This window comes from Dicentrarchus labrax, unplaced genomic scaffold (assembly GCF_905237075.1).
Source record: "Dicentrarchus labrax unplaced genomic scaffold, dlabrax2021, whole genome shotgun sequence".
Taxonomy (NCBI): Eukaryota; Metazoa; Chordata; class Actinopteri; family Moronidae; genus Dicentrarchus; species Dicentrarchus labrax.
The window spans coordinates 5,085,743-5,110,501 of NW_026136714.1; the positions used below are offsets into that span (position 1 = coordinate 5,085,743).

Genomic DNA, 24,759 nt, shown 5'->3' on the forward strand with positions numbered 1-24,759 from the left:
CAGAGAAGGCGGGACAGAGATTTTAGCCTCAGCTGAAGGGGAGATTATTAACCCTTCTTGCAGCAGTGTCTGTATTCATACATACAGATTTACTCATATGCATTTAACACATTTGCACACAAAGATGTGCATGCACAAATGCTTAAACATAACCACGGCAACTGTCAGAGATAAAGTTTGGTATAAAAAAAAGAGAAGAGGGGATTGAATGTTTTGCTGAAAGCAAAGCGATTGTGTCATGGTTTGAATAACCACAAGATTATAAAGTTCTTGTATGATGTGTGTGTATGTGTGTGTTTTAAAATGTAGTTACTCCACCACAAAAGGAAGGAAACTCTAGCCTCGGCTTTGCACAAATAACAGTTGAACTACTACTGTAAGGCATGATGGGGCAAATGTTAAAATAACTAGCCTATAGTTTATATAATTTCTTCTCTCTGTCTTTATAGTTTTTTCTTGTACATAATCACGCAGACACACACACACACACACACACACACACACACACACACAAACACTTTAATCTATTATACATCATCGCTGTGTGTGCATACAGCAATAATTGCAATACATCTGCTGTCAGTTTACATAAATTAATGAGTTAAGTTCTGTTCTTTTTCTTCTCTTGTGGTCCCACTCAGCACTGAAATGTGTAATGTGTCCTGTATCCATAGTGGCTGCACATCCTGACCTGGGTTTAAATAAATTAATGAAGGAGGTTGCTGCACATTTCTCACCATATGAATAACATGTATTTTATGTGTCTCTGTTGGATTTGTGGGTTTTTCATCCAGGGTGGCCACAGATTCTGATCGGGGTTTCTCTTACATTTATTACAGTATCAAATACAGCATCCTGTCCAAAGGGAGCACTGTTACTCCGCCTTACAGTGTGTGAACCAACGAACAAACCGCAACAAGGAATAGATCGTTTACACCTTTCAAGTGTTCACATTTCTAGCTAAATTGCGACTTTTCGGTTCAAAGTCCCTCCCAGTCTGTGTGCATGTACCTGCATGCCTGTGCGTGGCCTGTGTGTGACTGCAGCTCAGCCTGGAGGATGCAAGGCTGCTCTCCCAGGCTCTTAAAATGGCTGCCTAGAGGCATAGAGGAATAGGGCTCCTTTTATTAATACTACACCTTTGATTAATCTGAGCAAATCTGTTCCCCATCCAATGGCTGACAGCTCTGGGGCCGAGGCAGGGACCCCAACACACACACACACACACACACACACACACACACACACACACACACACACAAACACTGTCAGTGAGTGTTGACACAGTCCAGATGTTGGCAGCTCTGTTCCAAATGAAAGCAGGGCAGCCGGCCAACAACCTGAACCACTCTCCCCATCAAATGATATGTTTACAATAATACTGTTCTGAGACTCTGGAGACACACACACATGTGCACATATGTGCACACATAGACACACACTCACATTCACACAACATGCCAGCACATTCTCAAAGCAGGGGAAATGAACTAATGGAAAGCCAGCACACTACATTGGGTGCAAAAGTGATGATGGTGGTGCACAGAGAGAGAGAGAGAGAGAGAGAGAGAGAGAGAGAGAGAGAGAGAGAGAGAGAGAGAGAGAGAGAGAGAGTTTGGTAAGGCAGAAAGCAGAAGGAAAGCAGAAAATAGAGAGACAGGGTGTGACAAATAGACTGATCAAAAAGAGAAGAGCAAGTCATTATCATTGCCATGTTTGGATCTGTATTTCCCCTGCTATGTCAAGTCAGACAGAGAGAGGCAGGGGATGGAAAAATAATAGTGTAGTTATGTAATGTGCCTCGGAGGGCTGGAACTGAAACAGAGAAAAAAAAACACCACACACAGAGGTGCAGCAGAGGTCAGACTGTACCTACTGTTCTCTATATCAGCGGCACTTGAGCATTTTCTACCTCTGGACCCCCAAAAATGATGTGACCCATATTTGCAGGACTAAATGTTGAACTCTGATGCCGGACATTATTTTTTATTTGTTTCCTCTATCAGGCCATTTCACTTGATTAATTATTGGTGTGAGCCCAAGGGCTGTAAATATTCATTATTTCTCAACATGAGGCATTTATCACAAAGATTAAAAACATGATCATACATTTATGCAATGAAAGTATTTTTCTCATCATATAAATCATTTGGCAAACCTTTTTTTTTTCTCTCTCAAAGCTGCCTAGGGGGTCCTAAGCCCCAAGTTGATAGCTGTTTTCTCTTTTTCTTTCTACACACACACACACACACACACACACACACACACACACACACACACACACACACACACACACACACACACACACACACACTTCTGTTGACACACTAAAGTATCTGCACAGGTGTTTTTATCTAATGGCTGCCTGGGAATATTTCTATATGTTGGCACATAACCAAATATTGTCAAACTGCATCTAATGAGCAGCCACTCAGTTTCAGTCTGCTGACTCTAATCAGTCGTTTGTTCTCAGCATGTTACTCTTGACTGTCACACAGTGTCAAACCTTCAAGTGTATCTGACAGCTCAAAGCTTCACTCTTCGTCATTATGTGGACACATGCACACATGCAGGCATGTTCATGTAGGCGCATATGTTCCGAAATGTGAGAGATTTGCTTGGAAAACATTATATGCACAAACATACAGGTGTTGCACTGTATTATCTTTGTTGCTGTTGTGTTCTGTTCTGACCGTTTCCTGGAGCAATAACAATCAGATAATATTTCATTGTTGTTGGCCCAATGAAGACAAGCCACTGCAAGCATGAAAAGAAAGGAAGGGGGAAAAAAATACAGTCTGATAAAGAATTTAATCCATTCATCTGTTCCAACAAGACCAGACAACAAGAGAAGTGGTCCACTGTGCTGACTGTCTGCCTCAACTCGTTTGGAAGAGGTTTTCATTCAGATTCAAACAAAACGGCAGATCATAGGGCTATGGGATGATGCAGATGCACTCATTTCAAAGCACCCCTCCAAACATATTTGAAGCCCTATGAAATATCACATTGTACTGTATCATAATACCATATTAATATTGAATAATTGTTTGTAGGTAATCACTTCACATTTCCTGTAGTGCCATGACGAGGTTCACATTAGGCAAATCAGAATCAGAATCAGAATCAGAAATACTTTAATAATCCCAGGGGGAAATTACTTTCGTTAAAACTCCAAATCTACATATAACATATATACATACAACATATAATATATTAAGAACATATATATATATATAAATATATCTATATACACAATGTAAAATGTAAAATGTACAGTTTTGAAATATCGGATGGATGTGCCGTGAAATCTGGTGCAGACGTTCATATTCCTCTCGGGATGAATTGTAATCCTTTTGGTGATACACTTTCCATCTCGTGCCATCATCAATTCAAAATTGTAATTCATCCAATATTATGACCAAATGCCTGTAAAACTAACTAACTGAGACAGTACAACAGGACAATGAGACCTTTGAAAAGAAAATGGAAACGGAAAAATATAAAAAACTGTCCTCTGCTCTGTATTTTTAAAGGAAAACTGATCCTGCTAAATATTCCCCCATTTTTACTAAATGTAACAGTAATTTGATTATGCCTTTTTTTCTGTTACTGTAATGGATAAGTTATAGTTACCTTTATAACATGTAACTCAGTTATATGTAATCCGTTACTCCCCAAGACTGCTAATGCTATTCCCATCAGGCTCAGCTGCAATTAGTGCTAATTAACACATTTTGCATGCTAATTTGGTAAACTAAGATGGTGAACATGGTAACATTATACCTGCTTAACATCAACATGTTAGCATTGTCATTGTGAGGATGTTGGCATTTAGTACAAAGCACTGATGTGTCTAAGTACGGTCTCATAGAGCTGCTAGCTTGGCTGCAGACCCTTAGTCTTGATGCTGAATAAAATCATCTATAGATGAAATTAGTCTAATAAATACACTTTATGATATACAGATATGCAAAAACAATACTGAATTTGTTGGGTAATATATCACTGAAGCAATATGGTATTTGAGAAAATTAGTTTTGGAGGACTATAGGCCTACTTCACCACAGAGTTTGAAATGCCTGGCACTGCTGAAACATATGGGATGAATTATCTGTACAACACTGAGGAAGAGAGAGAGAGACAGAGAGAGACAGAGACAAGAAGAATATTTCCACGAAATGTTTAACTCAATAATTGAACGTTGCCTTTTATTTTGCTGTTTTCGGCCTTTTGAAGCTGCACTGTTCCATGCTATCACTGAGCTGATGGAAGTGTAATGAAGTGTGGAAGAACAGTGCCAACTTCAGCAGAAATGCCTGTGGTTCTGCCTTCCAGCCCAATACTAACAACACAGCAGACAAACGGTGCAGATGAAAACTAACCGAGGAGTTGAAATCATTTTTAACACAGAGACACGCTCCCTGTGCGTCACATAATCTCATCCACTAAAGGGTGTGTGTGTTCGCTACGGGGGTCCATTAATAAAATATGACTGTATCATATAATAGACTCGTCTGCCAAATTACAGGAGACAGAGAGACAGCTTATTAGGAGGATTGAGGGGGGGGTGTGTGTGTGTGTGTGTGTGTGTGTGTGTGTGTGAGACAGGGAGAAAGAGAGAGAGTGTGTGTGTGTGAGAGAGATGGAGCCTGAATAGAGAGATTAAGTGGCCTACTCTCATCAAAAAGGCACATTACCTAAGTGTTGGCATCATTAATAAGACTAAGGCAGAGCCAATCTGCTAACAAAGGCTGTAACTGTGACCGAGGAGACATGAGAGAGGTGAACAATTACTCTCTGCGCAGAGGAAATTCTCCATTTCAGTTTTTCCTTTTCTTTTGTCATCCCACCAGCACACAAATATAAGCCTATAATATGTGCATGTATTTACATATATACAGGTAGGTACATTTTCACACATGCTTATGCACATACACACTCAAATCACACACAAAACAGGGCACCGCTCTAAATCCAAATCAAACTGCCATGAGTCACACTGTCACCGTGGCAACAGTGGCCGGCTCCATGCAGAACACATTCTGTTATATCTCCGGTGTTTTTTTTTTTTTTCCCTTTGCACCACACACAGACATAACCAACTTTCAGCTACAATAATTCCTGCACGGATCTCTCAAGTGGATCAATGAATAAAGCACTGGGGTGTGTAGGTTTGACTGCTTGAGGTCATAGTTCAGATTTCTATCATTCAAATCCATAAAAACATTTCATCTGCCTTCTGCTTAAACTGGAAAACTGAATTTGAGTACCTGTCATATTTACTGCTTTGATCACAGTGTGTGATGATGCTCTCTGTCCTGTGGATGTGACATAAGGTTTTTGAGGGGTTTGAGCCGCAGTGACACATTTCACCACCAGATGGTGTCTCCCATCACTGCCATCGCTGTGCAGAGGGGAAAGAGAGAGGCGGGAGAGGGGTGAGCTTAGATGTTGCCTGCTCTATCCATCTTCATAAACACAAGCAATAGTCATCCTCTGAAAACACCAACAGAGATAAATTGAGGGGATGCTTGGTTAGATGGCAGGGTTCCTGGTTAGTTGGCCTGAACTGCAGGACTATCTGTTGTAAATTTATGGCTCTGTCTGTTGTTGATGGTCTGCGTGGCTTTGGACGTGCCTCAAACAGTCCCTGGTATTCGCTGGCACTCACTCATGCATTCTCACTTTCAAATTTTAATCATTGTTAAGACTTGAAGAAAATCGTAAATCGTTGGTTAAGAAATGAACAAGTAGTCATTTTTGAGTCTTGTTTTTTGTACTCTGTACTGAGGGGACATTGCAACACTTAGGAATGAAACAGTCACAGCAAGGCCAATAAAGAACAAATATTTCCAATAAAGGTGACATTGGGATGAAGTTCTGCGCCCACAGGAATAAGTTTCCAGTCTTACTCCGAAAAGCAACAATAACAGATAAACTAGCCATAAATGGCAGGCAAAGTGCTGCGAGGACATTTTTGTAGACTTCCTGAGGCTTCATACTGTTTGTGTACTGTTACAAAGGTACAAAGACTGAGCAGTGAATAATTCATAGGTGAACTTGTTGGAATAGAGAGGCTGATAAATTGCCAAAAGTCAACACAAACAACTGTGATAATTTATTGCTACTTCAGATGGTTGTGCTGCAGATGTTGATATGACCAGACTGGGCAAAAAACAAAGCAGGCTCTGATTTTTTGTCTTCCAGAATTTGCTTTATAGGACATATGCTGTGGTGAAACTCTGATTTATGCAGGTTTGATGAAGTGGGCAGAATTTGGGAAGAAGAATCAACAATTTGAGAGTATAATCACCAAAAGCCCACCCATTCCATCTATGATACACTTCAAAGCTCTTTCAAAGCCTCTCCCACCAAACGAAGCTCATACTGGTAACTGGCAGTTAGGGATGCAGTTGGCTCTTGTTGGGCCATCGTTAGGCTTTTGTTGGAATGTGTGCAAATGTCTGTGCCCGACCATTGCCTGTAGTCTTTACAGTGTGTCCAACACTGCTGCCTCTTATCGGGGGCCGTTTGACCAATTTTGACCACCTTTTACTCTGTACAAACAGGCAGGCACACAATGTATGAATATGTCTGTGGTCAGACATGCTATCATGTAAGGAGACGCAAATAATTCGATCAGCCAGCCTTTTGTGCACCAAAGTTCTATTTGAGGTTGACTTGGTGCATCAAGGCCCTTTCATCAATGTCCCACAAAAGAGCCAGAAGAAACTGGCTTATTTGGATGTTTTCGCATTTTGTAGCATAGACAAATATATAACATATATGATAATATAATAATAATATAATATATATATATCAAATATATTTATTTTTGGGGGGGTTTTATTGCCTTTAATTGATAGTGACAGCTGAAGAGTGACAAGAAAAGGAGGGAGAGAAAGGGGATGACATGCAGCAAAGGGCCACAGGTCAGATTTAAATCCTGGGCCACTGCAGCAAGGACCCAGCCTTGGTACATGGAACTGGTAAGTGTGTAAAAGTTTCACGCACCTGCTGATGCAATCACAAAATGACAAAGAGTCAAACTTTTATTGTATTTATTGATAATCACAAAAAATGTGAATAAAAGTCACTAGACTTTTTTTTCAGTTACTCATACAAATAGTTCTAGTGAAGCAAGAATTTGTAAGAGGAGACAAGCCACCTGTCAATATGGCAACAATGCCATTTCTTTTCTTTTTTGTGTGTAGGTGTTATTTACCTCTGTTATCATAATCTTTCAACAACCAAACCAATTTAATGGAACTCACACTAGCTAATACAGTGACCTTCCCATAATAAATTCAGAAGAGAATCTACAAGTGGTGGCTATAATTATGCCCTTTGGTCCTGCAGCTGACATGTACCCTCTTCAAAAATGCAATTATGTTTTCAGTGTACGTCGGTTACATACACCACAAGAATTGTGACTGGTCAATGGACCATGCATATTTTTTAGATGTACAACCTGTCAGGTTTTCTCAACCCTAAATCCTACATTCCGAGGATGCTGGTCCACAGAGGATTGGGAGGAAGATCCTCCCAAATTTTTGGGAACTTTTTCCTTAAAAAGCAAGTTGTTTAAGTTTGGGAACAGTAAACCTACAGACCCGAGCTTATAGCGCCACAATTTATAAGCCTTGTCCTCCTCCTACACTTTAACCAAATGTGTACAAATCTTCACCACTACACTCCCATTACAGTCTGTATCTCTATTCTATAATTAGTAGTAGTAAAATAGTTCTACACAGATGTCACAGAAGAAAAGATTTATAAGAGATCATAATATTGTTATATAAAGCCGAAAAGTTTGGGAAAGATTTTGTACTCTTGTGGAGCAACAAGAAAAGAAGACAAAACAATACCTGGGACAGTTTAAATTCAGTCAATTTCCAAGACTTTCTTTTGTCCAGCATGGGAGCTCCACCTACTGACCAGGTGGAATACATTTTAACTTTGTATTGTCATGAAAAATGCCATGTACTGTTTATTTTTCACATAATGTTTCATGTGGAAAATCAATTTATTAACTGATCACTCCCCTTTATATATATATATATATTGGGTTTTTATTGCCTTAATCAATAGTGACAGCTGAAGAGTGACAGGGCAAAGCTGAGAGAGAGAAGGGATAACACGTAGCAAATGGCCATAGGTCAGAGTCAAACCCATGGCCGATGCGTCAAGGACTCAGCCCTGGCACATGAGGCACCGGCTCCACCAGGTGAACCACCAGGGAATCCCACTGATCCCCCTTTTTGAGTTAAATAATGTCACTGGAATTATAGTGTGCTCACTCCAGCTGTGGCTCTTTCAATAATCACCACCTTTCATCTCATTAGTGACGGTGTTGTATTATGTTTTTATGCTGTCTTTGTACCTGGAGCTAGAGCAGTGAACAACACTGTCTTGGAGAAAACTACATATGACACTAAACCTGGTGAGAAAATCCACACATTGCACCTCAGATTGATGATCCTGTTTTTCTCTTTAAAGTGTAGCTCTGGCTCATCAGTACATCCTTCATGCAGGATGTGCTTTGCTGTGCTGTTTCATCGTGATCACAGCCCTGGTGATATCTCATCCTCTGTCTTGTGCTGGAGGTGGAGTGGGGCCATGTGGGCTCATTTACAGGCATCAGTAGAGAGTGATTTGGGTGCAGCCCCACTGCAGCCCTGACTTCCATCAGAAGGGGGATTTTTTTCAGCATAACACCGGTGATGCCAACAGTTCCATCAGCACCACTAGATACAGTGAGACACATTTGGGCAGCTCACCCTGCAACCATGGTAACAGAAGAATTTTACTAGTTGGCAGCAGCCAATAGTGGGGCACTTCCCACTCAGCTCCGTCCAATAACAGAGCAGCCTGCAGCCCAGCCCACCTAGAACTGACACTGATGGGCTAGTGCAGGCAGGATTTAGAGATGTAGGCTTGGCTAATGAACAAGTACGGGAGTAAGAGTGTGTAGGTATGTGTGTGTCTGAGCGTGTGTGAGTGTGACTGAGTGAGGCTAAAGCATAATCTGATGAAAGGATTCCCTCTCTTTTAACCGCAACAAGCAAACACATTGTGGGGTAGTATTCATTCACCGAGACCATCTGACATTCAGCACCAACAGTGCAGCAAACCATCCTGTCAACTCGCTCCCGCACACATTCACATGCGTGCTGCACACACACACACACACACACACACACACACACACACACACACACACACACACACACACACACACACACCACACACTCACACACAAAGTCTCAACTGGCTCTTATCATAAAATAACTTCTCAGCCTTATCTTGGCATGTGACAAAGCAGTTTTTAGGAGATCAGAATATCAAATCTGAAACAGAAAGAAGAAAATACGTGCCACCATCAGCTGTCAATAAAGTCATTTATTATTTCACACAATGGATAACATGAACAACTTCAACTGTAGTTCTTCTTAATAAGTGCTCAATGCTGCCAGCCAACAGAAGGGTAGCAAAAGAATGAGCTTTTCTTTCTGAGGAAAGAGAAATAAAAAAACAAACAAAAAATGAACCTACAAGATCATGAAAGATAAACATGACCAAAAGCATGCCAGCGGACATGGATATACATATATATTGCATGTATATATGTGCTTAAGACATATATCTGTATGCCAGCAAATGCAAATACAAAATATATGTGTACATTTACACATACATACTGTGAAGGATATATGCATATGCATGCGCATCTAGTATTTACTCTATATGTCAAATATTTGCAGTTTTTAATATTCATACAATGTACAAAAATGCTTCATGAATTAAAAAATTCATTACAAAAAGAAACATATCAAACAATGTACAAGTCTTGCTCCAAATTCAATTGAAATTCAACTTTCGGCTTGTCTAAAATATTTATGCATACAATCAAGTTGAGCATGCAAATAAAGGAAACCCACTCTAGAAAAAGGTTCAAATACACTATGTATACAAACTAAAATATGCCCACACTGTTAGAAGAGCTCACTTTGTGCTCTAAAGAAGTACATTTATTGGTTTTCTCAATGCTTCGTCTGCACTTTCAGCTTTGAACAACATTATAGCTTAGAACTGTAACGTATGCTGTGAGGATGACTACATGTACATTTATGAGGTTCTGTCTCACGTGACCCCTCACTCCATGTGTAGGACACTCATCACAGCATGCTACAAAGGGAATGGGGGGTGATCAAAAATTTAGGTGCCATTATATCCCATCCTGGTTGCTGTAGTGAACTGATAAGTGTGGACTAGAGTAAATACACCCCAACCACTGATTTAAGGTCAAACCCTGCTGCGCTGCCCTTGGTACTAGAACCAAAGACCAGGTAAAGGATCCTTACATCAGTGCTTAGGGGCCTCCTGTAGCCACTGGTCCAGACTGGCTGCTAAATACAATACAACAACAGTGACCTTGAACCCTATTCACAGCCACATCCCCTCTGCAGTCTCTGTGTAGAGTGAAAGCTCTGGATTAGGACAATACTTGTCAGTGTTAGAAGGCACCGGAGCATTGGCTGGTAGGAGAGACAGACAGGACAGACAACACCTGGGGTCTTTAACTCTTACATCAGAGACCGCTGACTGACCACAGTATGGAGGAGTAAGCTGCCAAGCGCGTAGTCTCTACACCTCACGGACCACATATCTAGACCTCATCTTCACCACAACAGACTGCAGACCCACCGAAAGTCATCTAGCAAAGCAAGGTTAAGCTCACTAACGTTAGGACGAGTGTATTTTTGGCTATGTCCTCTGAGAACTCCCCCCACACGCAACCCTCTTGCCTACTCTTCATGTTACTGCATTGCCCCAACTGGCTGCAGGCAAAATAGCTGCAAGTCAGCAGGGATTCCTATTTTTGGTTGAGTACACTACAGTGGGGCTTATATCCTCCAAGAACTTTTTAAAGGTGTGAAAAGGAAAATTATTTGAGCATTCTGTGTAATTTAACGGACTGGAATGATGACTGTCAATGTACAGCAGAATTTGTCGAATAGGGGAATCAATTAGGGTAGTAATTTCTGTATGTTTTCTTGGGTCTTGAGCAGTCTTAATAGAGAGAGAAGGTCTACTGTGGTTTTAGGAGACAGTCCCAGCATAGCCGAGCCCAACCGGTATCCATGCAGGATGGACATACTAACACTATTTACAACAAACACTTCAATACTGTAGTTTTACATCTGGTTAAGGCTGTACTGCATAGAGCTGCAGTAACTATAGTTTTCATGAAATGATAGTCACTTTCTGCACAACTTATTACAAATTATTACTGGTATTATTCACAATTCTTGTTACATGAATTCATTTTATTCAGTAAATAAGACCACTTATTTCTCTTTGTCGAAGGGTGGACCCAGAACAGAAATTCCTTTTAAGGTCATTGCCAGGCATGGCCTGATGCATAGCGAACAACAATGTATGCTAATGTGGTTTCCATGACAACCTCCTCTGTCTCTCCTTTGCTAAGTGCATAACCAATTATATGTTGTAAATAACTGGTTAAATACTGGGCAGATTAAATGACCTTCAATTATACCTACGACAGTGAGTACAATCAATATCTCTGTATAGAAACACATCTGATACAGTGGACCTTTCTGTTTCCACCACTGCTGTAAAGCAGTACGTATGCCAGTACATGATGTGTATAATATCATATTATATTCATCAGTCCGGCCCTTCTAGTTCTGTTATGATGATATGGGTCAGAAAACTAGGAGGAAGCTAGGAGACAGACTCGCTGACAGAGGATGCTGACTATGGAAGCTGTGAAGGGACACAGGCAGTGTCAGGGTTCTGATGACTAAGACACATGCGTCATATGCACAATCATGAATATTTTGGGTCAATTTCTGGGGCACTCTTTGCCATTTGATATTTCTCAGGTCAAATGTAATTGGTGAGAGAAAGAAACATAAGGCACAAGTTGAACTGCTGCAACTGAGAATCCCACCCAACCCAAAGAAGACAGAATCTCCTGAAACAAAATAAAGTTGCCAGAGAAACACTGATCCATTGCTTATATTCTGAAATACTTATTTGAGAAAATACCAACCACTACCCAAAGCCACATATACTGTAGATAGAGTTTAACAAAGACTTAACATATTGACACAAAAACCCAAGATGGCTACATTCTAGAGTGCACATAGGAATGCTTTACATTGGTGCCAACATGGTGGAGAGTTTGTCAAACTCTGATTTAGATTCTTTTAAATAATACATCCTTACACTGAATACTGAGACTTTGGTTTCTAAATCTAAATACTGGATTTACTTTCAAAAAAATATTTCCAAGGATATGGATTGAAAATCATGTTAAGTAGAAAGGCTGGGATTAGCTTTTCAAAACACTGACTGTGAGCCCTCTTCAGCTGAACTGTCCAATCACGATTCAGACTTGGGCTTCGGTTTGACGCTTTTGGCTGCGCAGCCTGCATATACAAATTGATTAAAATAATGCATGCTCTCTGGAATGGATATCCACACCATCAAAGGCCAAAACATAAGGCTGGAACAAGCATGTAAGTGCTGCATTTGATTGATGCAAGTGTATGGTTTTTCATAGTGCATTAAACCAATTTTAAGGTTTACCAAAAACACACCTGATATTCCTCCTGTATGCAATGCCCCCTGGATATAAACACAATAATGAGTGTATGAATGAATATATGTGGTTCTTTCTGTCTGAAAACAAACTTGTCTTGAGTCGCACCCATGTCTGTTTTTGGTTATAAAACAATACACAACTTTCATTGTCTATGGTACAACAATTCTATTTGATATACTGTATGCCAGTACATGTCTATGAGCTGGTTTCTCATTGTACAAGGCAGGCAACAGTGGACTTTGTTTCTATGTACAGTCTGGGACAGTCTGATCCACCATATTGCCTTTATGTCACTGCTCAGGACAGGCCTGAGCAGGGAGCGAGAAATAAATGAGACGGGGTAGGTTGAGGGAGCACAAGCAATGCAAGATTTAAAACATGATTGGGAGTAGATGAGAGGACAAAGGGAGATGAAGTTGAGCGGCAGGCACCAGGGAGGACTAAAGAATTGGGGTGAGTGTCGAGCAGGGAGGGGGACCACGGGTGAGGAGCTCCCAGCAAGTATCAGTTACTTCTCGGAGAGGGCAAGAAAACAAGGAAGGTACGGATGGGGGTGGGAGCAAAAGGACAGGGATAAGTAATAGGGTAAGGTGGCTTAATTACTGTTGTATTATCCCACATGTCTTTGACAAGCTTCCTCAGAAAGGCAAAAATAAGCAGAGCTGCACAGTTTAATATTAACCATTCCCCCTCCCCTTGCTGGTAAATATATGGCTAAAGCCACATTCAGATACAGTATCATAAAGTACCATACACATCACTGTATCAGATACATAAAGAATCACATAATATTCTACACTATCATAAGTACCACACACTTTTATAGCATCAGATTCAGTATCAAATAGTACCATATAGTGCCATTGTAAATGAAGGTCCAATGAATCCTTGAAATCCTTGAAAGGCTCATGTCTGTTTAGCAAACAGAGGGATTGCACCAGAAGTGTTCCCTCTTCCTGCTCCTCCACTGACCCACTGTAGTCCTCACGAATCAGAGAGAAGAAACAAGTCAAAGTGCACCAAGGAGTCCCAGATATAAGGGCACTGCATCTGATAGGCTTGAAACAGCACTGACTCCAATAACTGCTCTCCGTTCGGTTACAGAGCTGCTCTCTCCTTCAGGCCTATTGACTGGAAGGAGCCCATAACTCATCCCTGCTGTGGCCCCTGCCTCTGCGTTTCCCCCCTTTGGCCAGTGGAGGCACAGATCGCGCTTGATGGACCACAGTCTCAATTGTTGCTGAGATGGAATCGTGATTTGAGAACTCCAGAGGCTCGGGGGTCAAGCTTGGCCTGAGGCTCTGTCTACCTGGCAGGTCATCACACCTCTCCAGGACAGGCATCCCCAGAGTCCTCCCATCACCCCTCCTACTGGCCAACATGTCCAAACCCCGACCATCAGCTCGATCTTCCTCCCTCCTGTTGGTCGGCTCTGATTCCTCTATGGGTTGTTTTCGGGGCCGTCCGGGTCGCCTTTTGATGACATTGTTTCCTGTTTTGGCTTGTCGCTGCAGGCGCTTGGCACGGAGAATCTTCTGCACATGCTCCAAGTTCAAAGAATGCATCCTCCTTACGTCCTTCTGGATCTGTTCCACCTCGCGTCGCTTATACCTCCGCTTACTGGGAACACCTGGGAGAGGAGAGAGTAAACATCAGTGAGGTGAGACACAAGGTAAATAAATAGCAGAGAAAGATCTATAAAGAGAAAGCAGTTTTCATACTAGAATGTCAGTCAAAATGAGCATCATTGGAATGGCCAGGAAAGACATCATGCCAATTTAACTCATGGAGAGAATGTCTTTTTCTTGCTTCAAGAGCTTCCTGCTAATTTTGACATATTCATGTAAGCCTTTCAAAGCCCAGCTGAGCCAGGAGAGCAGATCCTATCCTGTAATTGTCAACTAGAGAGCAGAGAGGAGAGGGGAGAGGAGGAGATCCCATTCTGCTAGCAGGAAACCCACAGAAATGTCTCCTTCACCCATTTAATATGTCGCTACACAATAACAACCCTGTGCATCTGGAGCACAGGCTGCCAAAAAGCCAAACACACACACACACACACACACACACACACACACACACAAATACACATATCGACACACAGACAAATACAAAAACACACATGTGCATACATGCACATGCCCAACATGCACAAATAATGAATTCAGCAGTTCAGAATGGCTGAGCAGAAGAAACTGGAGCCATATTGTTTCCTTCACACTGGTGAACTGGGCAGCATGCCCTTTACACGCTGTTCTATCCTTTCTCTTTCCCCCTTTCCCCATCACTCTTATTCTCTTTTCCACTCTACTCTTCATGGGCGGCAATATGCTACTCTCTAATTTTCAATTAAACTGGTAACACTGCACCATTTCATTTCCGTCTCTATTTCAGAAACCGCTTCCTGGTCTTGGTCTGTCTCTGTCATTTCTTTTTGTTTCCCATCTCTGTCCCATTTCTTAGCTCCCCCTCCTCCCTGCATGGGCACTGTTCCCGAGGCTCAGACTGAGCCACAGCCAAAATGGAGGAAAAGCACAATCAGCCACCAGTCCCCAAGCAGTGTGCATACAACATGTTTGGTCCCTTTTTCTTGAGCTTTTACTCCTATTCCTGGATTCCCTAACCATCTCCTTTCTTCTTTTCCTCCAGAATCCTGCTGATACAATGTAGCAGGTTTCTGCAGTGATTAAACCAGAACAGCTCTTAATTGTATACACCAAATATAGTGGGCTGGATTGCAGAGTAATGTTTAAAAAGTGATGCACAACTATAGAGCTGCAACAATTAGTCGACTAATCAATTATTATTGTTATTAATCAACTATTCTGATAATAAGTAATTCTTTCATGCAAAACTAGCAGAAAATGCTAGCAAATTAAACTGAATATCTGTGGTTTTAGATTGACAAAACAGGACATTTAAAGACAGTACCTGACAGTACCAAACTGGGATGGATATCATAGAAAATAATTAACAGATTAATCTATAAATAATACTAACAAAATCGATTTATTTCATGAAACATGGTATCTTAGGTTAGGATTATTCACTTTTGTATTTTGATGCTTTCTAGAGCTTAAAAAATTTAGATTTTAAGAGTGTAGAGCCCCATGATAAGGTGTTTGCTAATGAACTAAGAGTAAGGGAAGATAAACAGAGGCCTGACCGCCCTCTATTTAAAACTCAGTGGAACATATCACTCTATTGTTGCTCAAGAATTCATGGCAGACAGTGAAATTAGTCTAATGCAGAAAGCACTAAGTAGCAGTAGTTTATGAGCTGCACAGAAGTGTGCACACGCTCAGCTCCCTCTCTCTCTCTCACACACACACACACTACAAAGTAGCAGAAATTTATGAGCTGCATACACGGAACATAAAACCGGTGACCTTCAGCAGTATGAGGGGCCGTATAGCACTGAGGACCTGTTTCTCTGTGGAATAGGAAGTCACTACTACACAGAGATACATGCTCACTTATCCACTGCCCCTGCAGTGGCTGAGACCAGGTTCAGACAGGATGAAGTGATCCTTGATGTATAATTTTTAGTGAGAGTGTTTCTCTGCATGAAAGTGCATGCATATGTTTGAACAAGAAGTCATGTGACACAGAAAAATATTTTCAGCAATTGAGTGGAAGATGACCTGCTTTTATGCAAATATGCATTTGAGAGACTGCTGATTAGTGAAACGCACACACAAGTTCAGACACACAAACACGTGCATAAAAAAATTAAACTACAAACTAATTCTATTAGTTCATTAGTTCTATCAGTTGCATGTGAATAATATGAATTTTTGCATCTGTATCCGCTTGTGGACAGGGATCTATCTACCTGTGTGTGTGTGTGTGTGTGTGTGTGTGTGTGTGTGTATCAGAGGAAGTCTATGCCTGTATGTGCATGTGTACATGTATGCTTGTGTGGCATGCGTGCGTATGGACACGCGCTTGTGTTTTAATTGGGCTAAAGCTGTGAAGTGAGGCAGTAAGTCATGCTAGAGGAGGGGCAGGAGAAATGGGGAAAAGAGAGGGTAATGGGGGAACGAGGGGGAGGGGAGACAAGGGAAAAAGCATAAAGAGAAAGGGAAGAAGGAAAGAGAGATAGAAGGGGGAGGGGGAGGAAGAGGCGGAGAAACAAGGGGAAGTCTGTGTATGGATGTGGGGATTGTGGTAAGGAGGCAAAAAAGGAAAGCAAGGGCAAGAACTGCAGAAACAGCACAAGGGGAAAAGGGAAGGACATGGAAGGTAGAAGAGGTATAACAACACTGGAGGGATAAAGTGGACAGGGGGTTGTGTGTAGGGTGGGGGTGTGGTGTGTATATGAGTCATCCGTCCTGGATCCCCTGGGGTGGGGGGGTGTATTCTAACTGAGCCCCTGGCTTCTCCTCCCCGCCACTGGACTAGGCCCCAGTCATTAAACCTCTGGCTGCCAGCCAGCTCTTTTAACACAGGCAAGGGCCTTTTACGGCGTGTCTGTAGAAAATAAATCACACTGTGTGAATAATATATCTTTGGCAAAGGCATTGGCAGGAGAGGAGGAAGGGAGGGGAGGAAGGAGAGATTGGTGAATTATAGTCGTCTCCATCCATGCATTACGTTCTCTCTATCCCCAGCCAGATGTGCTCAAAGACAGCAGAATACAGAATGTACCAAAATACACATTAGTTTGGTAGTGAGAATTTGGGGCTCTCCTTCCTCTTTGTCTGCTTTAAGTCCTGATAATGCTGTACATAGCATATTTATAAATAGGAATCACCTTGACGAGTATACTGTCATCTACATTTAAATGGGGAAAACCCTGTTAACTCTGACTAAATATGTGATTAAGGCCCTACACCAGTAAATACCAAGCCTGTTATCACTTGGGAACAGAATAATATATTGGACACCAATTATTTTTGCAAACATGCTCCTGATTTAGTTATGTTAACAGTTCCGCAACCTTGGCGAGTTAAGACTATACATAGCTGGCTTGTAACACCAAGATGCTACACAGTAAAGCACACTGCTTTACTATACAGTATGCACATCCACTGAATGTGCATGGATCCAATTGGGTTTACAGTATAAACCAATGTCAGTTTAAGTTTTCTTTGACTAATACATTCCTGTTCCCACTTTTCTCTCCCCAAGAAGTCTCACTGTCTGATTACTGATCTGCTCTCCTTTGCCCTACAATTGGATTTGTACTGAGGTTGTGTTAAGATTGCTGTGTTAAGTTGTTAACATCAGCTGAACAGTTCCTGCTGATGCTTTATATCATATAATTTACAGGAAGTCTAGCCGTAAGGGAACTGGTTTGATAAAGATAATCAAGCTACAGGCAATTATTGCAGTTTGGGCTAACCTCAAACACATCATCAAAGTAATCAACGCATTGTATGCCATCTCCGTCAATGGCAAAAGGGCAGTGCACTCGCTTGTAAATATACAGTGTAGTTTAAAAATGAACAGGTAATCCGGATGTAAGTGGTTCTTACCAGTAAGGGAGGGACTGGAGCACTTGTTCATCTGTCCTGGCTCCTGCCTGGCAGTTTGGAATGACATTAAGCCCTGATCTCCAAACACAGTGAGCCTCGTCTTCCTACTCCTCCCACCACACTCGTCCTCCCGTGACCCCAAAAAGAGGTCAGAAGCTGACTCTGACCGCTGTGATTGGCTACTGTAGCTGCTCATGAAGCTGTTTATTGGCTGTCGAGTCTGACGGGAGTGAAATTGGCTGTCAGCAAGAGAGTGTGTGGACAGCTGCTCCGACTCAAACATCCCTAAGCTGGATCCCAGGCTTGAGTCTCTACCACTCCCCCTCTGCTTCTCCAGATGCTTTGAAGAGCCCTGACTGGCCAAGTCCCTCCTGTCACTCAGCATGCTGAGACGTGCATTGCTCTTGGCTCCACTGAAGAGCCCACCCAACTCCTGCCGGTCCCGCAGTGAAAGCAGGGGCTCATCCTTGTGCTTATGTTTGTGCTTGTGCTTCCTCTTATGGAGGCGAACCCCTGCAAGACCACCTGCACTGCCACTGCCCAGGGATCCCAGGCCCTCTCCTCTTACAGTGGGCCCCTGGAGTGGGCCACTGGCGCTGCGAAGCTTGGCCCCTGGCTGGAGCTTTGAGTGTCCACTGGGATGGAAAGCCTTGGGAGGGGGGACAGCAGGCCTCATGAAAGGAGATGGAGGTGCAGGTCCTAGTGAGTGATGGGGCAGGTAAAATTGGGGAGCAGGGGGAAAGTAGCCCAGACTCAGAGGAGGTGCGTAAGGCATCGCATACGGTGCTGCATAGTAATTTCCCCCAGCCAGCGGATAACCATATCCTTGAACAAAAGGCAGCTTCGATGTGATTGGCTCACTGGCTTTGGCTGGACGGCCACGTCTCCTCTTAGCTTTCAGATCGGCGCTCCTGCGGAGGTACGAACCGGAGTCACAGGAATAGGAGTCGTAGGTAACAGGGTAATAATGATGGAAGTTGAGGCGGAAAATGGAGGGATATGGGTGCTGAGGGTAGCAGGTGTATCGTCTGTGAGACACGCGTAGTTGCTGGAGCTTTAACACAACCTACAGAAAGGTGGAAAGATGAAATATTTACACATATACTATTCACTTGTGCACAGTCAAAGATTAAACGCATTATTTATTATCGTGTTTCTTACCTCCTCCAGTTCAGAGAGAAAGTGAAGATGATCACGGGTCTGTAGACACTTCCTCTTCCGCCGATGATGTTTTTGCTTCTTTTCCTGTTGTGAGAGGAAGTTGTCAACAGCAGTTACTTGCCGTTCACAGCGTGTTCTGCTGCCCCTGTTGGATGCTTCCAGGGCTGCTGCCTCCGCAGCCTCAAATCCACACAGATCAAATGAGTACCTGTACGAACACAACAATATAAAATCATGTTAAGACATCACCTTCCTGAGTATGTATATAATATAAAACTACAAAAGTCTAAAAATTAAGGTTAAAGAAAGGTGTAGTAGCAGTGTACCGCACCTGCGTCGAGAGGCGGGACCCTTCTCTGTTTGATCTGAGGTGCTGTTGTTGTCCGTCCCAATCCCGCTATCACTTGGAATAGTCTCCTCACTGTGGGACTCGCTGATGGGGGACAGGGTCACCTCCTTCACTGATGCCCCCTCTGACAGGTGGGAAGGTGAATTAGCCAGAAGGCGTGGAGGAGACAGCTTCCATCCCCCAGAGAGGAAGCCCCTGCCTGGTGGCTTGGAGGGCAGGGCTGAGATGGGCTGCAGACTGGGCATAGTGGCATCAGAGTGACTGGCTCTTATGGATGGAGCAGTGGAGCTGGGAGACGAGGTTGTGGAAGGCACTGCAGGGCTCTCATAGAGACTGGATGTGGAGACAGACAGGGAGGGCTTGTCCCTAGTGGCTTTGGGAGGGTTGGAGCCTTGGGTTTCTGCTCTGGGTTTACGCCCTCTCTTCTTACCAATGTAGATGGTTCCTCTCTTGCTGACATTTATCTGTTTTCCCAGCCGAGCCTCAATGGTGGATGCCATGGCACTCATAGCTGAGGTAACAGGGGCGGACGATGACTTCAGAGCCAGAGTGCCGTTCTGACTGGAACCTGAGAGAATCTCATTCAGGATGCTCTGCATTTTCCCAAGCTTCATCTTGTTCACCGGCCTGGAATGGCCCCTGCCACGCTTTAACTTTAGACTATTAGAATTGGCGCTGGTGGTCGTGGAAGCCATTTGCACTAATGTGTTTAGTGTGTGTGTCTTCCTCCTCCGGTTTAGACCTGCAGAGGTTTCCTGTGCCAGTGGGCTTGGAGGTGAGGTGGAGGTGCCCTCGTGGATGGTCTCCACTGTTAGGAGTGGCTGTTTCTTGGGGCGTCCTCGTTTCCTCTTAATGGGTGTGTGGACGGTCAGGCTGTCAGTGTTGGTGTAGAGGGGGCTAGAGGGGGTTATGGGGAAGGCTGAGGGTGGCTCAGCTAAGGTAGAGGGGCTACCCCGGTTGTCTCTCTGGGGTGACATGAGGCTGGCATGGCTTTTAGCTTTCAGGTAGGACCATCTGTCCTTGGCCTTGGTTGGTCTGGAACTGGCTGTAGAGCTGGTGCTGTGGCTGGGGCTAGGACTCAGGGTTGCCCTGGGTCTAGGGCTGGGACTGGGGCTAATGTTTGCCCTAGGTTTAGGGCTGGGGCTAGGACTGATACTACCCCTGGGGCTGGGGCTGGGGTTTGGGCTAGGGAGTCTGGGGTTTGTGTGAAGATTAGGTTTGTTGATATGATTGTGAGTAGGCTCTCTGTGTTTAAGGGCGTCTGTGCTGATCCTTGGACGACCCACAGGGTTCTTTTTTATTCTGTTTGACTCTGGGTCAGACCCGTTTGTAGCAGTCTCTCCTCTTTCTGCCCTGTCTACTCTCTCGCCTTTTTCTCTTTTATCGGCTTTATCTGCTCTTTCTGCTTTTTCTATCCTCTCTCTACTGACATCAGCCTGACTTGTGTGTCGAGAATCATTTTTGTGAGTGTCCATCTTATGTGCTACTTTGGGATCTGGGGGCCCAGGCTGGTGCTTCTCTGTAGTGTCAGAGTCCTGCCGTTGCTGTGATTGCTCCTCCACAGAAAATGACTCGTCAAAAGAAGGCCTCCTCCGCCGCTTTCTTCCTTTCCCCTCCTCTGTCAGCATGGGCATCCCTCTGTCTTCTTCATCTCCTCTCCTCCCAGCAATTGCCCGCTCTCTTTCCTCTTTTCTCCTTTCTTCTCTTTCTTCATGGAACCGCTCAGCTGTCTCCTCTTGCCTGTACTTCTGCCTCTCCTCTGAATTAGTTGGGCTCTCCGATCCTTTCTCTGGATGTCTTCCCCAAGGTGTATCAGCACCATGGGGATTAGAGAGCATCCTCTGGGAGTCCTTCCTGCCGTACTTCCTCTTGATGTTCCCAAAGAGCTGTTCACTGACTTCTTGCAAACCCCTCCCCCTAGAGAGATGTATACAGAGAAAAAATGTTGATGAGAGAAATGGAAGGAATGAGAGAAAAAGTTTTATATTTTCACCAGTACTATACAACCAGTACAAGTATAAACATTTACTATTTTTGTTTGTCACTATGCCTAGGGGTGGGTATCACTCTGATATGATGTTATTATGACAGCTGAGCATAAAAATACAATAAGATATCGTACAGTATATTGCAATTTATTACTCATAATTGTGTATTGAACTTTGAAAGTTCATTATTGTAACACATGAGATCGTCAAATTGAAAAATTAAAACATGGTCATAAAAATATCCAATATTGCTACACAGAATATCACAATACAACATATCAACTTTCTCAGATCCCCAGTGCATAGTGTACAGTTTTGTTAGGGATCATGTTTGGCTCATGATAAGTTTCACCACACAGGAAAATGTACCATACCTGCTGAGGGAGGTCAGGTTGAGAATACTGGCATCTGTAACCACTGGCAACTGCAGGTCCGGAGTCAGGGATCGCTGAGGTGAGGGGCTTTGCGTCGCTGTTCGTGAGAAAGGTTGGGTTGGATCGAGTAAAGAGCTCCTATTTGCTCCTGCCAGTTCTCTGGCTGGCTCAGAATCTGCAGGGTTGGCTGGGGATGCAGAAGGTGCTGTAGACGAGATCCAGTCTGGATTGATTTGGTGTTGGTGTGCATGACTGTGTTGGAATTGTTGTGTGAGGGTGTGCTGTGTTTGCTGTGTGTGTGAGAGTGTATGTGCAGGAAGGAGGGAGCTGCGAAGCTGGTGTTTGGGTGGAGTGTGATCTCCCAGTAGTTGCAGCAAGCCTCCCTCTCTCTGCTCAGGCATTCTGAACTGGCGCTCGTAAGTCTGGGGATGACAGAAAAGAGAAATAAAGTCTGGTTACTACATACAAACAAGCAATCACAAGACAGCTTTATATAGCTGCAGGGATAGACAAATGATATGATAATGATAATGTGATCATAAAACTATGACTACTCTATTTCCTGCCTTCAATAACTTCACAGACATAATACACATGTAGCACAGCATCCAGTTCTGCATACAGTTACTTTTTGTCAGCACATATCAAATCATGGATTTGTTTTGCTCTGATATAACATACTCCTCTTTTCACGGCAGGACTGAGGCTTTTAATATATCTTGTGTGCATGAGCAAACAGTGTGCCACAAAACAAAAGGCTTGTTTACAGAGCAATTAAATTCCTGTGGCAAGGATGTTGCATGCTGTGAGAGCTGGGGGGATGGAGTTGGGGGTGTCTGACTGCACACAGTATTAAACACAGTAGCCTAGATCAGCCATGTCCCTGACTGCCCTAGACTCAGATATATTTATTGTATATTATCTTTATTTTGTTGACAACTCTCTTGTATTTTTCAAAAAATTTACTTACACTGGCAGACTGTCAAACCCCCCAAACAGCTTATACAATATATGTCTAAAACTATGAAATTTTTTCCAGTGAAGGGCCACAAATCTGAAGTCTACCTCCACTCAATACCCAGTTCACACTTGTTCATGTAAAAATGAAAAAGCTGGATATACTGTATCAGACAACATAACCCTGCTTTATGTATCACTGCTGCATAATCAGTGTACTGCTGGAAGATGAGAAATAGAGCAGCGGATGGCCTTTGTGGTTTAGCCTGTTATTAACAGACTCAGTATGACGCAACAAGACACGGTTCTGCTGCGCTGCAGGGAGATGTAACCTAACCACAGGCCTGCCTCTAAGCATATACACACAAGCGTGCAAGCGCACACACACACACACACACTCACACATGTGAGAGATGTACACATTTCAAAAGCTTTACGAAGTCCTGCCTTCACACATAGTAGCAACCAATTTTAGTCTAGCAGGATCAGCACCTTGCCAGATGATTAACTCTTGCTCTTTATAGACATACACACACACACTTATACACACACATGATAATGAAAATATATAAAGTATGTAGCTCCTATCACAGTGCACGTATTTGCAAGAAGAAGCGCTTCATCTCTTCTATCTTTTAACCTGCCAATGTCCCGTTCTGCCTTCATTTCATCAGCCACTTTCGATCTCCTGTATCCCTTCTCTGTCACTACCCAACCTTTCTATTACTCTCTCTGTCCCGCTGTCCCATCAGTAGTCTCACGCACAGTAGTCATTTTGTACTTCCACACTGGCTGCAGAAGCTGTTTATCAGCCAGAAGCAAGCTGCACACTCTCAACAACAAGCGCAAAAACACACGTGAACCCTGAGTAACACAACCCTCAGCACATGGATGAAAACACACACTGCACACACGCAAGCAAATACTGAACAGCATAAATGATTAACAATGCCAGAAAATGCATGTGCTTATAGGCACATGCACACTCTCATTTATCTCCCGAGCACACTGCTATCCTTTCAGCTTTGAGATGTATGTGTGTGTATATAAGTGTGAATGTGTGTGTGTGCATGGTGACACTGGAGAAGAGACACTGTGAGTCCACAGAGGTATAAGATGACAGACACCTGATACACACATGCTTTCTCATTTAACCTGTCCTAGAATACCTGCTGTTTCAGGTTAAAGGAGGCCACAGAAAAGGAGACAGGCAAGGAGATGGAGGTGGTTAGAGTGACACAGACAGACATGCACACACACACACACATACACACACACACATATAAAATGTATCCTCCCCACTAACCACAAAGCAACCACAGAGAGATAATAAAGAGAGGAGGCATGGACACCTTTCCTACTAGATATAGGAGAGCAAAAGACAAGAAAAAGAAAAAACTCGAATAGGGACCTCCCCTCCCCTTTCTGGTTGTGGTTGGGTTATTGGCACGAGTTCAGTTTTTTGTTCTTAGTTTCCGCCCTTCTACCACCCTCTCCCCCCCTCCTCTCCTCTCCGCCTCTTACACTCCGTGAAGCATTTCCAGGGAAAATACACTCACTGTCTGATATTCACACAAGCAAATATAAATAGATCGAGGTACTCCGATTGTTGTAGTCAACAGTGTGAAAAGAACTCCTTATTCTCCTTGCCTCTCCCAGACAGGGTCAACCACGGTCACTCATACAACTTGACATGCTTTCCAATAATAATTACTAAACATTTTGAAATGTACTTCCCCTATTGCATGTTTTGAATTGCTTTTTCACTGTATTGGATATATACTCATAAGTCTCTGCATGGCTGCACTAAGGC

General features: G+C 43.1%; 1 protein-coding gene across 1 annotated transcript in view; it reads right to left on the reverse strand.

Annotated features, from left to right (window-relative positions):
* Positions 1–9,387: 9,387 nt before the first annotated feature.
* setbp1 (SET binding protein 1) overlaps positions 9,388–24,759 on the reverse strand; it is a 34,856-nt gene continuing 19,484 nt past the window's right edge. Inside the window, exons 3-7 of the mRNA XM_051423580.1 lie at positions 21,990–22,411; positions 19,610–21,544; positions 19,279–19,486; positions 18,118–19,183; positions 9,388–14,267 (exon numbers count right to left, since the gene is read on the reverse strand). Coding sequence (XP_051279540.1) covers positions 13,762–14,267; positions 18,118–19,183; positions 19,279–19,486; positions 19,610–21,544; positions 21,990–22,411 — 4,137 coding nt within the window. The 3' untranslated portion in view covers positions 9,388–13,761. The remainder of the gene's footprint in view (positions 14,268–18,117; positions 19,184–19,278; positions 19,487–19,609; positions 21,545–21,989; positions 22,412–24,759) is intronic.